This window comes from Cyanistes caeruleus, unplaced genomic scaffold (genome assembly GCF_971803275.1).
Source record: "Cyanistes caeruleus unplaced genomic scaffold, bCyaCae1.hap1.1 HAP1_SCAFFOLD_106, whole genome shotgun sequence".
Classification (NCBI taxonomy): domain Eukaryota; kingdom Metazoa; phylum Chordata; class Aves; order Passeriformes; family Paridae; genus Cyanistes; species Cyanistes caeruleus.
Window position 1 is genome coordinate 81400 of NW_028255907.1, and position 16204 is coordinate 97603.

Below are 16204 nucleotides of genomic sequence, written 5' to 3' on the forward strand. Positions count from 1 at the left end.
GTCCTGTCCTTCTCCCGCTGTGACTCAGCTGCCCGGAGCACTGCGAGGGGAGAGCGGGCCCAGCCTCGCCCAGAGCTGAGCCCCAGCAGAGCCTGGCAGAGCCCAGAGCAGCCTCGGCATCTGCAGAGTCAGCCTGGAAGGAGGCGCTTGGAGCCTTCTGGGCTGCAGCCGGCTCTTGCTTACAAACTGTGTGCGCTGGAAAATGCCTCTGGTTCTGCGGGAGGGCAGAAGGGGCCCGGGGAAGGCCCAAGTGCTCCATGCAAGGGAAAAACCTGCCCTGTGTTTGTGATAAAGAACTATGTTGGTGTTGACCTTCGCTATTATGTGTTGGCTTTTCCAAATTATTATAATCACAACGATTTTGATATAGCACAGTTTGTAATCACTTTTAACTGCTTTTGATATAGTAGTGTTATAAATGACTTTCAAATTTCCAAACAATCAAATTTAATTAATTGATAACATAGCTTAATAAATTGGATACAAAATAATAAAAGAATACAATTTAGTAAAAGAATACAATTTAGTAAAAAAGAGATACAATTTAGTAGATATAATCAGATACATATTTTATATATATATATATATATATACATGTGTGAATATAATTGGCCTGTGGTTACAAATGCTTAAGGCATAAGCAAAACCGACTGGGGTGTGGGGGGTTCTTCTCACCTCACCTCACGTACGAAACAAAGCACTTCAAGCTAAACTTATATACTGTATGCTTATACATATTCATTAATGTTTCCCATAAGTTTCCTCCTTTTTCTGATTTTACTGACCATTTATTTTCTAAACTACATCCTGTACCTTAATTTTGACGTGTAACATCTGCAAAGGGGTACATCTGCTTTGTAACACTAATTCTTGATCGTTTCTAATGATAACTTTAGTAACAGTTGCAATTTAAGTAGCACGAATCAATTCCATTTATTACACTGGGAATGGGGAACCCCTGCACTTCCATTTCCGGGCAAACCCCCCTTCCTGGGCACAGAGATCCCCTTGAACTTTCATTTCGGGGCACTGGGAACCCTGGAACTCCCTTACCCACCCCCAAAAACCCCTGCACCCCCTTATCTGGAACCTGGAATCCCCTGAACCCCCATTCTCGGGAATGGAAGCCTCCCAGAACCCCCATTTCTGGGCACCAGAACCCCCCTGAACCTCCATTTTCAGGCACCGGGACCCCTTGAGCCCCAGAACAGAGGAAGGGATCCCCCTGAACTCCCATTCCGCTGCAGCAGGACCCCCGTGCACCCCTGTATCCAGGACTGGAACCCTCCCAAACCCCCCATCCTCACACCCTGGGACCCCCCTGCAGCCAAGCCAGGCTGTTACCCCCCTGCTTTGTTGGTATAACCCAAAGTTATCTCCTCCCCTGCCCTGCCTATCATTGTATCCCAACCCCTTTTTCCAGCACCTTCCCTATCAATCTTGTCCACCCTGCCCCTTGTTCCCAAATGTTCCCTGTCAATCCTGCCTTATGCCAACCCCCTGCTTGGACGTCCCCTTTGGAAATCCCCTAATCCACAGCACCCCATTGGTCCATGTGTCCTATTCCCCTCCCCAGGATATCCCTCACTGGTTGAAATTGTATCCACCCCTGGGCCCTCCCCATATATAAATTGCTGTACGCTTGTGTTCTGTGTCTTTTGTCCCTGGACCCTTGGGAGACTAAACCTTTATCTGAACCCCAATATAAAAGACCTTCCCCCCATTCTTGCCTCCACACTGTGCCTGACAGCTGTTAAGTGCTGTAGAGCATTGCTCTAAGCCACATCTCGGGTCATCCTGCTCCTGAGGTGTGTTCCACTCCTGGCGTGGAGCTGAGGAAGAGCTGACCGGCCTTGGCACCATTTCACACCCAGCTGATCCCAGTGTGCCCAATCTCTCCAAGCGCCCACCCCAGCGTGTCCATCTCGCTGGTGCCCTTGAGCTGAAGCCAGCAGCTCCTGGTGCTGCTGGAAACTCCCCCGGCAATGCGGGCTCAGCTCCAGCTGCCAGGTGGAGCACGTCAGCCTGGAGCACCCCCTGAGCCGGCACTGGGGCACGGCCCGGCCCCCACAGCGTCGGGGACAGAAGGGGAGGCACTGGGGGGGCCCAGAGGGGGATTAGGGTGTGCTGGGAGGAACTGGGAGGGAGTTTGAGATAGCCTGGTTTAAACTGGGGAAGGGATTGAGGTGCTTAGGATGGCTGGGAAGGGGTTTGAAGGATGTTGGGGAGGGTGGGATGGGGTTCTGGGGGTCCTGGTGGACACTGGGAGGGAGTTTGGGGGTGCTGGGTGTCACTGGGAGGGATTTGAGTGAGCCTGGAGGAGCTGGAAGGAGATTGGGCATTGGAAAACAGGGATTAGGATGAGGTTGGTTGTGCTGGGAAGAGACTGGAAGGAGTCTTGATGAGTCCTGGTGGGGCTGGGAAGGGACTGGGAGAGGGTCTGGGGGTCCTGGGGAAGTGGGGAGAAATTGGGAGGGGGCTGAGGGATCCTGAGAGGAACAGGAGGGACTCTGCTGGGTCCTGAGGAGGCTGGGAAGAGACTGGCAGTGATTTACCAAAATAGTGATACTGATCTGGTATCAACACCAATCTGTTAATGGACAAAAAAACCTCTCCAACAGTTTAAAGTTACAAAGTGGACGTTTAATCACAGCACTGGGTGAGTGTGGGACTCACGCCTTAATATGCACTGCAAGTTCACAAAAGATTCCAGTGTCTATTTATTTACAGAAGTCTTAAAATATCTAAAATACTAATACATATTAATACTAATGCATATGCATAATGCTAACACTTCCCATTCCCCAGGTTTGATTAAAATGCACGGTAATGATTTAAAAAGTCATTATGCCTGCATGGTGGGCTCCTTAATTTGAGGAGGGGGTCATTTTGGCATGTAGTGGTCATCAAGAGATGAAGGAAAACCACTCTTCCTCACTCTCACCTTTCTACCTTTACAATGGTTGACATTACAAATAACATTTGGTACAATTCCAATTTCCTTCCTTGTGACTTTTAAATGGGTTTCCAGATGTAAGGTCTGTGATCTTCCTGAACCCGTTTATCAGTTTCTCTTTTCACATTATAAGCACAGCTGACCAAACATACAATGACAAGTAATTTTTTACCTAAGTTCAAGATTCATTAACTCAAATCCTGCTTCTCACTTAAATCATTAACTCTAACTAGTTCCAGCATGGCCTATCTCTAGCCATAATCTCTAATTTTTCTCTAATTCTTAATTGTTTAAAATTAGTGACTCCAAAAGAGGTTTCAGAGGGTCCTGCGTGGGCTGGGAGAGACTGGGAGGGTCCTTGGAAAGGCTTTGATGTCTGTGAGAGGTTTTGGGGGTCCTGACCCCGGCAGTTGCCCCAGGGATGCGTGAAATGCCACCCGCAGCAAGATGCTGACGGGGACCGGGGGCTCCACGTTGGCCTTCATCTTCCTGGCACTGGGGCTCGGCTTCTGCCTGTGCAGGAAGGTGAGGTGGGGTCACGGGGGTCGTGTCCTCCCCTCCACAGAGTGTGTGTGCTCCCCTCTGGGCCCCCAAGCCCGGTGTCACCCCCTTTTCTCTGCCCACACAGCTCCTGAGGCAAAAGGTTCTTGAAGATTCAAAGTCAACAATTCCCACTGTCATTCTGTATCCTGTTGGATTTTCATTCCCCTGCTTTCATCCAGGTGCCCACAGGGAGCCAGGAAGATGTGGAGCCTCCCAGCCAGGTGTCTTCCCAACACGCATCACCAGGACCACGGATCACCAGGGCTCTGCCCAACGGGGGTCACTGGGGATCATCCAACGCCCATCCTCCCATGGGGGATGGAGCTGGAGCAGCGCACGAAGCTCTTCCCGCACTCGGGGCACTCGCAGGGCTTCCCTTACTGGTGACTCCGTTGGTGTCAAGGTTGAGCTGGTGGAGAAGCTCTTCCCACACTGGGGACACTCGTAGGGCCTCTCCCCAGTGTGGATGCGCCGGTGAACGGTGAGGTGGCCGTTGTACTGGAAGCTCTTCCCGCAGTCGGGGCAGCGGAAGGGCCTCTCGTCTGTGTGAATCCGCTCATGTTTGAGAACATCAGAGCTGCGCTGAAACGTCTTCCCACACTCGGGACACTCGAAGGGCCTCTCCCCAGTGTGGATGAGCTGGTGTGCCCTCAGGTAGGAGCTCCACCCAAAGCTCTTCCCACATTCCAAGCAGGTGTAGGGCCGTTCCCCTGTGTGGATCACCTGGTGTGTCATCAGGTCAGAGATACTTCTGAAGCTCTGCCCACATTTCCCACACTCATACGGCCGTTCCCCAGTGTGGATCACCTGGTGTTTCATCAGGTAAGATGTGTTGGTGAAGCTCTTCTCGCATTTCCCACACTCGTAGGGCTTTTCCCCAGTGTGAATCACCTGGTGCTGGATCAGTTGGGAGCTCCACCTGAAACCCTTCCCACATTCCAAGCACTTGTGGGGCTTTTCCTCCTGCTCTGAGCTCCGGCTGGATCTCTGGCCGTGTTCCTGGCACTGGGGGGATCTTTCCTCCTCGGAGCTCCCTGGACTGGATTTGCAGACCCTCCTTGTGCGGCATCTCTGGGGCTTTTTCTTCTCTTCCATCTCAACATAGTTTGGTGTTGAAAGACCCCCGAGCTGTTCACCAGTCTTAACAGAAGTAATTGTGAATGCCGTTTATTTCTATTATTAACACACCTTTTATAGGGTTCTACAGGGTCTGCGGGCAGAGCAAGTTACTATTGGCTAACACACATAGGTTTACATTCTTATCCTTGTACACAAGGATATTGTTTTGCTTTACTCTCTCTTCTGCAGGCAAGTTTCAAGGATTTCAGCCCTTAATATCACGACTTATTTCAAAGACTGGTTTGTGCAGACAGGCCTTTACTAATACATAAAATATAGCAACAATTCCCCCTTTCTCTTTTTGCACAAACCAGGCTTTGGATGTGACTCATTCTATACTCTTATGAAGACAAGATAACACACAACTTAGACTTTCATCCCAATTAACATTATAAGTAAAGTCTGTCCCCCTTCTAGCACAAGAGACCTCAACCATCCAGTGATGCCGCAGCTGGAGAACCAACTTCCAGTGGGGTCACTATCTTCTTTCAGGGCATGTAACCCATCCTGTAGCTGTTGCAGTTGCCCATGGATGGAAGCTGAATGATCAGTAAGATTCAGACAGCACATGCCTTCAAACTCCCCACAACCATGTCCTTGTGCTAAGAGCAAAAAGTCAATTGTGGCTCGATTTTGTAATACTGCATGACGTACACTACTCACATCGGCTGAAAGCTCACTTAACATTGTGGATGTTAAGTTCAATTTTTTCTTAGTCTAACAAGCGAGCCTTTTTAGAGTTGCTAAGCTTTAATTCATTCAGGCTTCACTTTGACTGACTGATGTTTTTTATTTTATCAACTACATTCAGCAATTGGTGTAAGCTTGGATGGAAACAAAGTAAGTTTCCCAAAATAACAGAGTTTTCTATGTGGATTAGCAGGAATCTCATTCCATGCTCTATCTCCACTGATTAGGAATATGGAACTAATTAATCGCTTTGGTAATTGTTCTGTGAGATTGCACCACTAATAAAGGCTTTACTTACAATGGTAGTAACGAGATCAGCTACAGGGTTGTCTGCAGCCCAGTGCTGCATTACTTTGTTAGAATGACGTTTTGTCGGGGGTTCAAACATTATCCATCCACCTGAGGTATTGGTGGAACCTAACAAATCTAATTCTTCTGGGGGGCCCTATGGTAACATTGAGAACTTTGATAATTTTTGCTTGCCAGCAGGCTTCAAGTTGTCTTAATGTGAAGCCAACAGTGCAATTGCACTCTTGCAACATTGCAAATTGATTCAGTCGAGTCTCATTACTAATTAAACCTTTAAATGCTGCTTGAGGATCCCATTCAGGGTCTCCTATGAGACAGGTGTGAAAGGATCTCCAGGTGTGGCTAGGCTCAGACACATTGACCTTTGGCCAGTTCAGTGTGCCAGAGTGACCCATATGTTCTGTCACTTTTGGATGTTAGTTAGCAGACAGTTGGTCAGGACTATACACAACACAATTACCATAAGCACTTTGTTCCATGTAAATGACACCATACTTGCAAACACACAGCTAAACTTTAACGTTAAATGAACTTTCAAAGATGCTTACACTACCTCTTGAAGGGGGGAAATGCTTATACTTTATACTAATATAACAATTACTACACAGGCTAAACTCTTAATCTTAAACTATTATCTAACTACTTTTACCACACATGCTCTGGTATATATGTAGTCTAAGTGTGGAAGCAATTTGCTGAAAGGGTAAACACACAACTACAATTTGCTTTATAAACAGTTAGATGGAGTCTATACTTTTCTTAGATCTTCTACAGAATTTCCTTCACAAACAGACTATGATTTAACACGATTCAGTCTTGGAACGTTCACTGCTCCCGTGATGTCAGCTGGCAGCTGATCGGTGACTGAGGGCTTTGATGTTCAGGTTGTTCTTCACATCCTTCTAAATCTTAAAACAAAAGATAACTGAAAAATTGGTAGAGACACAACATCATAGTAACAACATAAAATTTCTGTTGGTAAACTGTCTGTGTAGTGTTCAGACACAACTGTGTCCTGACAGCTCCACTTCTGATCCATGTCTGGAGTACCAAGGCTGTGTGGTGACTTCTCTGTTCACTGGATCTCGTGTGTTCAGAGGCACACAGTCTGGTCAGATGGACAGGTGACCTTTTTGAACCTGCCAACAAAACACAGACACTTCTCCCCTTGAAGTTTATGAATTACACTAATCAAAATGCTTTTAGGATATCAATCTCCCCCGATTTCTTAAAAAAAAAATAAAAATGAGATGTACTTCTGTTATAAACATCAACACAAACCCATATACACAAGGATTAAGAACCTATAACAGTTAAAAATCAATTAAATCTTAAACATTATTAATAATATATGTAATATAAAACTACTATTAATTACTAAAACACTGCACCAGCATCCCATAGTTAGCAAACAAACAGAAACAAAAAATCATCAGTGAAGGATTGGATCACCACCTCCGGAAATGATTCTCCAAGCCCACTTCAAAATTGATTCAGCTGTCATATTAACAGGGTCAAATTGCTGAGTCAAAAAGTGACTCAAATACTGATTTGGGACAGAAAACATCTGGATCTGTTGGCAAACATTCTGTCCAGGTAAAGTCAAGGCTTGGCCAGGGCCTGGCTTTAAACTGGAAAGATGCCTCTTAACTCATTTCTTAAACAAGGTTCTCAATAGCAGCAGCTAGGAGATGCTTACAGCACAGCAAACTGTTAAAATGCATTTGTACAAAGCAAATGATCAGAAGCCTCAGGTACCAGACCAATTAAACCATGCAGCAGTTGGTTTAATCTGAAGCCTCTCCCATGGCAGCTGTGCCTCAGCAATGGTACATCTTCTTAAAATTCTGGAAACACTGAAAAATAAGAAAGCTATAACAAACAAAACTGCAGAGATTGTAACAACCAATAGAACTCCTGATGAAGTCAAGGGTGTCACAGACTGCATTCCCTTCTATCCACAAGCAGGTGTTCATCAGTGTTCTGTCACAGCTGTCACAGTTGTGGCTATCTTCATCTCTCTAGGAAAATAACTATACTTTGCAGTTTAGACAAGTGTCTCCAATAAGACATAAAACAATTTAAATTAAACAGTATTTAAAATTAATAAAATTAATTATAACAAAAGGAAATAACAAAACTTAACCTTAAAAGAATATCTAAGTTATAAAACTTAACTTAAAAACATTCAAGCCTAAACATAATAAAACTTGACTTCTCTTAATTCTATTAACACTTAATCTATATTAAATAAAAACATAACAATCTTATTCTGTTACTACAAAGAGGCAACTAAAAGTTTGATATATACCTTTTAAACACAATATAACAGTAACATGGATTCACTATAAAGATTTTAAAAATGTAACAAATCCATCACAATTCTATGTCATCTAGCCTTGAGAATAACTCACAATAACTGCAAATGGTACTAAAAATACTCATTCATAACAGGAATTTGCCTAGTATATGTTCAAATTGGTTAGGATTTTAAAGTGCAGTTTTTCTAGAGAAAAACCACAACAACACAGGATTTGGCAAGTTGCCATTCAGCTTTTGTAGCACTTTTCAGAAACATTAAGTCTAATTCTTAAAATAAAATCTAAAATCCAAATTGGTATATATGCAGTTATATGTGTTTTATATAACAAAAGGACTCACATTGAAATTACCTTATTAAAATTGTGGAAAAAACAAGCAAATGGGTAATATATACTTTAACTTAACTTTGTCTTGTACAGTAAAGTTCTCTTAACTAATTATTTTTTAAACCACAAATCTCTTCTGCAGATAACGTTAATTGGAGTGTTTTCCTAGTAGCTGTAAATCATACCATATTTTAACCTTAGGTTCTAAAACCAGTTATTGCACGGTAACTTCTGTTAATATTCACCTTAAACACCTTTTTTTTTTTTTAACTTTCAAAGAATCACAATAATTTCTCCAGTAAAACTCCAAAAACTGCAACTGCATGAACTCATAATTACTTAAAACACAAAATCAACTCTAAAAGGGTATATAAAAACATTTTAAAAAACCAATGAACCGTGACTTTTTAACAAACTGGGTACTATCCCGGTGCTTTTTCTTAGAGAGGGAGCGGGGGGTGGACTGCCCGCCCTGCTGCTGCTCTCTGCTGCTGTTATCTTTCTTCACATTCTCCACATACTCTCGCAGGAAAAAAAAAAACAAAAAAACACCTCACAAAGTTAACTTTAACACATACAGTTGTTTCTCTCAATCTCTCTTGTTCACTGATAGAGGAAAAAAGGGGCACAATTTTTACAAAAGCAGGCGATGTTACACAAAAAGTCTCTCACGGTCAGGTGCTAACAATGGTGACCATTGCAGCTTATCAACTTCTAATTACAGTGATGAATTTCGAACTAGATACCATATAGTTTGTGATTTTTTGGCAATTTTGTCTCTTTCTGAAGCTGTCTGAGCCACCTGTTCCTGCTCAGCTGTTTCTGTAATTGTTCAGTGTGGCCTTGGAACTTTTTCTGCACTGCTTCTGCCCCGGGGGTGCCCCCGCTCTCTGCGCACACCTCAGTGCTCCCCATGTCCCACTGGTTCGGGTGGAAACCAATCTAAATTTGGATTCTTTTCTTCCAGGGTAGCAAAGTTGGAACTTAAATAAGATTGTAGTGTTAAGAGTGACTCCAAAAGTGAAGCAAATAGTTCAGGATATATCACATCCTGCCGTAACTGAACAGATTCTGTTCGTTGTTTCAGCGTCTGCTCTGGAATTTCTTTCTCATTATTTCCTTCTCTCTGACTCTCCCTCCCTCTTTCCATGGGCAGCATAGATAGGAGTGTTTGCCCAGCAGTGGGAGGCAAAGGAATGAGCATACCCATAAGCAAGAAGTCCAGGGAGCTCCTTGCGCAAATCAAAACCCTTAAGCTGTGGCTTTTCTAAAAAGCAGGTAAATAAATCATGTGCTGCTTGCCTTTCCATCTTACCGTCAGCGCTGTTGCAGCCCTACAAGGTTCGGCAGCACGTTACGGCCAGGACTCTCCTCTGAGGTCGCCTGGGGCGCGGCACCGTTGCTTTTCGCCGTCCTTGCTGCGGAGGACCCGTCCCCTGTCGCCGACTCCCGTGGCCTTCGCTTTTTAATGTCCCAAAGGTCCCAAAGGTCCCAAGGGTCCCATTTGTTCGGGCGCCATTTGATGAGTTCGGCGGGAGACAAGCAGCACTCAATATGAATGATCAGCAAGTCTCATTTATTGGCAACTCCAAACTCCCTATATAACATCAATAATTAGGCTCCTACATAGTGCAAAAGCAAGCTCATTATTGGATATTTCATTTAAGGACAACTCCACCTAGTTCCACCTTCTTGTGGTCGGTCATCTGTGCTGAATCCACATTCTTCTGATCACAGTGTCCTGTTCTCAGTTCACAGTTATCAGTAAGGTCTTTCTGACATTGCAACATCTCATACCAACTACACTCCACTGTTGTTTAATTCTTTCTCAGCTAATTGCTGCATGGGAACATGACCTTTGTTAGCTAGCCACTCTTCCACACTGTTGAGCTTCGGGAGCCTCCCGGGAAGCACCAGCCATGAAGATTCCAGTGGGTTCAGCTGCTACCTGCAGGGGTACTGGGTGTGGCCCGTTGTGACTCAGCGGTGCTAAGAGATCCCTGTGACATCAGAGAGCCCCACCACGACTCAGGGTGTGTAAGCGGCGCAGAACCCTGAGGTGCCCAGTCCCGTGAGAGCCACTCTTGCAGAAGGAAGCAGCTCCCGGGATCCATTCGCGCTTCAGGATCTCAGAGATGGAGGAGAACAAGGCAAAACCCAAATGCTCCCAGCCACCCAGCCCCCTGCCCAGCTGGAGGCAAGACCAGGCCCTCAGCGGGCACTTGGTGGGGGCAGTGGGTGGCTCAGCCTGGCCACAGTCAGGCACTGAGGAGAAGGAGGGGCTCTTGGTCATCACGGAAGAGAAGAACCCTGACGTGGATGACGAGCCTTCCCAGTGGGGAGACCTTCGGGCCCAAGAGCCTCGCCTCTACGGAGCAGGGAGTCACCAAGAGTTGCACCAGGGGAAGGTGGCTGTGAGAGTGCCCTGGGGAGATGTGGCACAGCAACACCTCTACCAGTGGCAACAAAGGGTGACAGTCAAGGAGCTGCCCCAAGGGGAGAAGGAGGTGAGTGACCTAAAGCTGTCCCAGCAAGGGGAAGGAAGTGCGAACAGCCAGGAGAAGCAGACACATTCTCCTGCCCCCAGTGAGGAGATGCCATCAGCAGGGGTACAGAGCTCAGGCCCTGCCCCTCACAGCACCTGCTGCTCCCCCAGCCTGCCGGGAGCCCAGAGCCCCAGTGAGCAGCAGGCTGTCGCTGAGGGGAGGTCACTCCTAGCAGAGGAAGGGAGTGAGGAGGGGACCCCAGCTGAGTATGATGAAGACTGGGAACAATACACCCAGAGTGAGTCTTCCCAGGAGTGCCAAGCAGAGCCAGAGCTGTCCCAGGAAGAGGTCAGCAGCTGCCAGGACTGGTACGACTCGGAAGAGTGCAGCGAACTGGGCCATGGAGACTTCCTGGACGGGGACTCCAGCAGCCTAGACGATTCCACCGAGGAAGACAACAGCAGCACACAGGACAGCTATGAATATGTGAGCATCCTCAGCTTTGGGATCACCCCCCTGCCACAGGAGGAGGACAGCTTGGACAAAGTCAGCATCCTCGAGCTGTGTGAAGCAGAAAGCAGGGCCCAAAGCCTGGCAGCTCTTGCGGCAGACGGGCTGCCAGTGCCTGTCCCTCGGGAGGCCTGGCTTGAGGTCCAGGCACCGGAGTCACTCCGTGCCTCACTTTCCTCCCTGCACGGCCAAGCCTCCATGGCCCAGCAGGGGCCTGAGGCAGGGCCTCAGAGCCTGGGGCCTGCCCTGCACAGCCTCGAGGTCCCCGAGGCCCTCAGGCAGCAGCCGTCTCCCTCCAGCAAACGGCCCGGCTTCCTCAGGCGGGCACGGCGGGCGCTGCGGGCGCTGTTCCGCTGGCCCTGCTGGGCACCACAGCCACAGGAGTAGCGCCGGTGCCAGGCTTACAGATGGCAGCTGGCCCAGGGCCCCAGGGAGCCACACCTTGCCCTGGACATGGCCCTGCAGCCTCAGCTGCCATGGCTACTGTGGACTGTGCCAGGGGCATCTCCCCAACACCCAGAGTCACCGCTGTGGCCAACCCCAAACAGCAGCCATGGGGCACATTGGTGCCAGGGCGCTCAGCAGTGAATCCCAGAGTCATCAAGGTGGGAAGAGACCCCGACAGTCACCCAGTGCCACTGGCCTCCTGGCAGCACCGCCATCACCGCAAAACCACATCCCCAAGGGCCACAACTCTTCGACACTCCAGAGACAGCCACTCCACCACCTCCCCGGGCAACTTCTTCTAATGCCTCACGCCTCTGTCAGAGAAAAACTGCTTCTGATATTGAGTCTGAACTTCCCCTGGTGGCATCACGGGACATTTCCTCTCATGAAAGGATCCCACGCCACTCCTTTGGGATTATATCCATGAAGAATGGGCACAGACCAGAGGTGCTGCTCCACTGACGTGCCTGCAGAACTTTGGCTCGTACCATTCTTCCAAAAAAATCAACGTTGAGTTTAGGAAATAGTAGTAGTTAGGAATAAGAATAGGAATAGGAATAAGAAGATGAATAGGAATAAGAAGATGAAGATAGTCATTAATATAAGAAGAATAGGAATTACAGTAAGCATAACAAGTGAATAAGATTAATTAGAATAAGAAGAATAAGATGAAGAAGAAATAGTAGTAGTAAATAGGAATAAAAATTAGGAATAAGAAGAATAAGAGTAAGACGAAGAAGAAAAAATAGTAGTAGCAATTAAGAAGGGAAAGAAGAAGAAGAAGAAGAAGGGAAAGAAGAAGACGATTTAGATGAAGAAATAGTAAATAGTAAGAAGAAGAAGAAGAAGAAGATCATCAAATTAAAATACACATCTGGGATCCCAGAATGCAGGGAAGGACTTTAAAAAGCACCTACTTCCACCTGATCGTCTTCTGAGCACTCTCTGCCTCTGAGACCTCCTCCCTATTTCTATGTCCCTGGCACCCATTTCTTTCTCAATAAAACCCACGTTCAATAAAATCTGCTTGTTGTCCTCCTATGGTCTCATTTGCACCTTCACTGGGGCAGAGGCACCTCTCCTGCATGGCATCCTAACCCTGGGTGGAACCATGGGCAGGGTCCCTTCCAGTCATGAACACTCCAGGATTCTGTCAGGACTCCCTTCCCTTCTTCCCTCCGCTTCCAGCTGGAGAATGTGCAGCAAAGCAACCTTTGCTGTCTGCTCTGGGAGCCCACCCAGCTGCTGGACCCTGCCCAGCTCCCTTGGGAGGCACAGCAGGAGCAGCACCCTGGCAGCCTCGGGAATTGCCCTCTGGGGTCCATGGCACACACTGCAATGGGCTGGCATTCCAGCTTCCAGCAAGGAAAAGATGTTCCTGCCCTTCAAGGCAAAGTTCTCAAAGGGCAGAGACCCAAGTGGAGCAAGATCTTACAATGACATTCCACTGCCAGCCTCCATAACTTCATCCAGGGCTGCTTTACCTCCTGGATTGGGGAAAAACAAAAATCAGGAGAGGGTCTTTGGCTGGGAACTGCCACAGGAAAAGAGGGACACTGGGAGGGAAAAAGAGCAGACAAAGGAAGGCAGGAGAGAAAGGAGGACACAAATGGCAACCAGCTGAGAAGGTGGCACTCTGAAAACCAAACCGGAACTTACGGAAAAAGAATGGGGCAGAAATGAAGGATTCTGAAACTTTATTTACTATGCTTCTCTGGGCAACCTGTGCCAGGACCTCACCACCCTCACAGGGAAGATTTTCTACATTAAACATGAATTTCCTCTCTTTCACTCTGAGCCACACAAACTCGTTTGTGGTAATTCTCATAAACTGCTCAGCTCTTTGTTCCAGTGCACCCAGCAAGCAACAGGCAGGACAGTTCCACCAGCATGGAAACCCAACTCACAGCTGAGGGACTCAGAAAATCTAAACACCAGCAGAACACCAAAAGGGCACATTTATCATTTTTGCTACAATACACAGCACTGAAAGTGATAGCTAATGACAGCCTCCTAGTCACCCCAATCCTTTCTCCATTTTAAACTTTCTCTGAAATAACCAAAATAACTCTTCAAATTCCTTCATCTTTATCAATCACAGATCTTTTCAGAGCAGACTCAGGAAGAGAGCACATTAGCATGTTGTTATTCAGACATGGCTTGTTGTCCGTCTTCCCCTGCTAAATGACAGCAGTAGATACTGGGAATAAGCAGGTATCCTGAGGAATTTTTCCTGCAGCAAGTTATTTTCCTATCATGGTCCATCTGTAATTTTATGACTTATTAAAAGACCAATATAAATACAGGACAGTGCCTTGCAATTACTCCCCCATATATTTATAAACCTCAAAGTCTTCCAGGTGCTAAAAACAGGAAAAACCCTGTGTCACTCTTTCAGGAGATTAACGTAGTTAGGGACTGGACACATCCTCTGTAGGACTAACTAGAAAAACAGCTGAAGCTCCAGCAGATCCTTAATAAACTTTTCAGGAATAAAATTGTGTTATTTCAGTGTGCTGATTTTTTATTCATCTAGTTATAATCTTTTTATTTCTTTTCTCTTTCTGACTTTTCAAAAGCTGATGTTGCACAAAAAAGTGAGCTGTGGAAACCTGAAGCAAGCTGGGCAATTAGGGCTCAACTGCTCCATCTGCTTCACAGAGAATTTTTATTTGACCCCAGGAATGCTGGTTACTCAAGCAGACTAAACAATTTTGATTCATTTCAGCATGTGAGGACTGGGGTGTGCAGCTTCAGGCCAGGCTGGCAGGGTTGAACAGGAATTCCCAAACAGCACTGGAGTCATGGTCCCCTCAGCATACCCTGCTCCACCCAGCCCCAGCCTGCTGGGAATCAGGCTCAGACGTAAAAGCATGAATTCTGAATATCTCAGGATTGCTGTGTCGCTGCCCGCTCGGCCCTTCACGCCCCGGCTAGCTTGTGCCAAGCGTCAGCGGCAGGAGTGGGGAACCAGGTGAGCACTGTGTGGCTCGACCTGGAACCTCTAGAGCTCCTTTGGGCTCGGGCTCTATAGTGTGCAGGGCGACACGAGGTGCAGTAAAGGGAGAGAGAGTGCTCGGAGTCCTCCAATTTCCCAGGAACAAGTTTATTCCAGCAGGCGCAGGGAGAAGGCGATGAGGGACAGGGCTGGGATCTCGAGGAGAAAGTCCGAGCCAAGACCCTGGGCACCTCTGTGCGCCAGGTTTTAAAGCCCGTGGGCGGCTCATACAACAACCAATAATATGGCAGCAGGGGAGGTGTTGTGGGAAGGGGTTACAATACACAAATCCAACGGTAGGGACTTGGGGAAGGGAGGATAGCTATACAACCAATAGGGCATCAAGTAAGGGGTGATGAACAGGGAAAGAATCAGAAATAAAGGTGTGGTGTACATAGACTGATACGGCTTGGGGGTAGGACCAAAGTGATGGATGGGGAACAATCTGGAAAGAGGGGAGAGGTTTACAATGACAGGCAACTGGGAACAACTATATCGGGGAAGTGGGGGAGTAACTGGGGCAAACCAACTCTAAACTCAACGGAGGTAAACAAACATACTTAATGAAAGTAAACTAACAGGCGGAAACAAATCTCCTCCAATATCCACACAATTTCAGAAATATCCTTCCAAATTCTTAACGTCTCATCAATATCCCACAACATTCCGAAAAAATGCCACAAAATTGCAGAAAAATGCCACAAAATGGCAGAAAACTCCCACAAAATTCCCTAAAACTTCTCAAAACTCTACCAAATTCCAGAAACATCCCACAAAATCTCTCCCAATTTCCACACAATTCCAGAAATATCCTTCAAAATTCTTCAAGTCTCATCAATATCCCACAACATTCCAGAAAAATCCCACCACATTCAGAAAAAATCCCACAAAATTGCAGCCAAATCCCACAAAATTGTAGAAAAGTCACAAAAAAATCCTTAAATCTTCTCAAAACCATATCAAATATTTGAAATATCCCACAAAATCTTTACCAAGTTCCACAGAATCTAAGATAATTGACTCAAAATTCTTCTTGTCTCCTCAATATCCCTCAAAATTCCACAAAACCCCCACGTAATTCCAGAAACAGCCCACAAAATCTCCTCAATATCCCACAAAATTAAAAGAAAAATTCCATTAAATGGCAGAAAACTCCCACGAAATTCCCTACACCTTCTCAAAACCCTACCAGATTCCAGAAACATCTCACGAAATCTCCACAAATTTCCACACAATCTAAGAAAATTCCACAAAATTCTTCAAGTCTCCTCAGAATCCCAAAAATTCTAAAAAAATTCCAGAAAATTCTCAAAAATGCCACCAAATTCCAGAGACATCCCAAAAAATCACCTCCAATTCCCACAAAATTCCAGAAATATCCTTCAAAATTCTTCAAGTCTCATCAATATTCCACAACATTCCAGAAAAATCCCACAACATTCAGAAAAAATCCCACAAAATTGCAGCCAAATCCCACAAAATTGCAGAAAAGTCACAA

The 16204-nt window shown here is 46.3% G+C and overlaps 1 protein-coding gene across 1 annotated transcript in view; it reads right to left on the reverse strand.

The window, feature by feature from the left end:
* Positions 1-4677, reverse strand: part of LOC111922075 (uncharacterized) — an 83503-nt gene extending 78826 nt beyond the window's left edge. Inside the window, 1 exon segment of the mRNA XM_086873743.1 lies at positions 3931-4677. Coding sequence (XP_086729869.1) covers positions 3931-4594 — 664 coding nt within the window. The 5' untranslated portion in view covers positions 4595-4677.
* Between the last annotated feature and the right edge of the window lie 11527 nt (positions 4678-16204).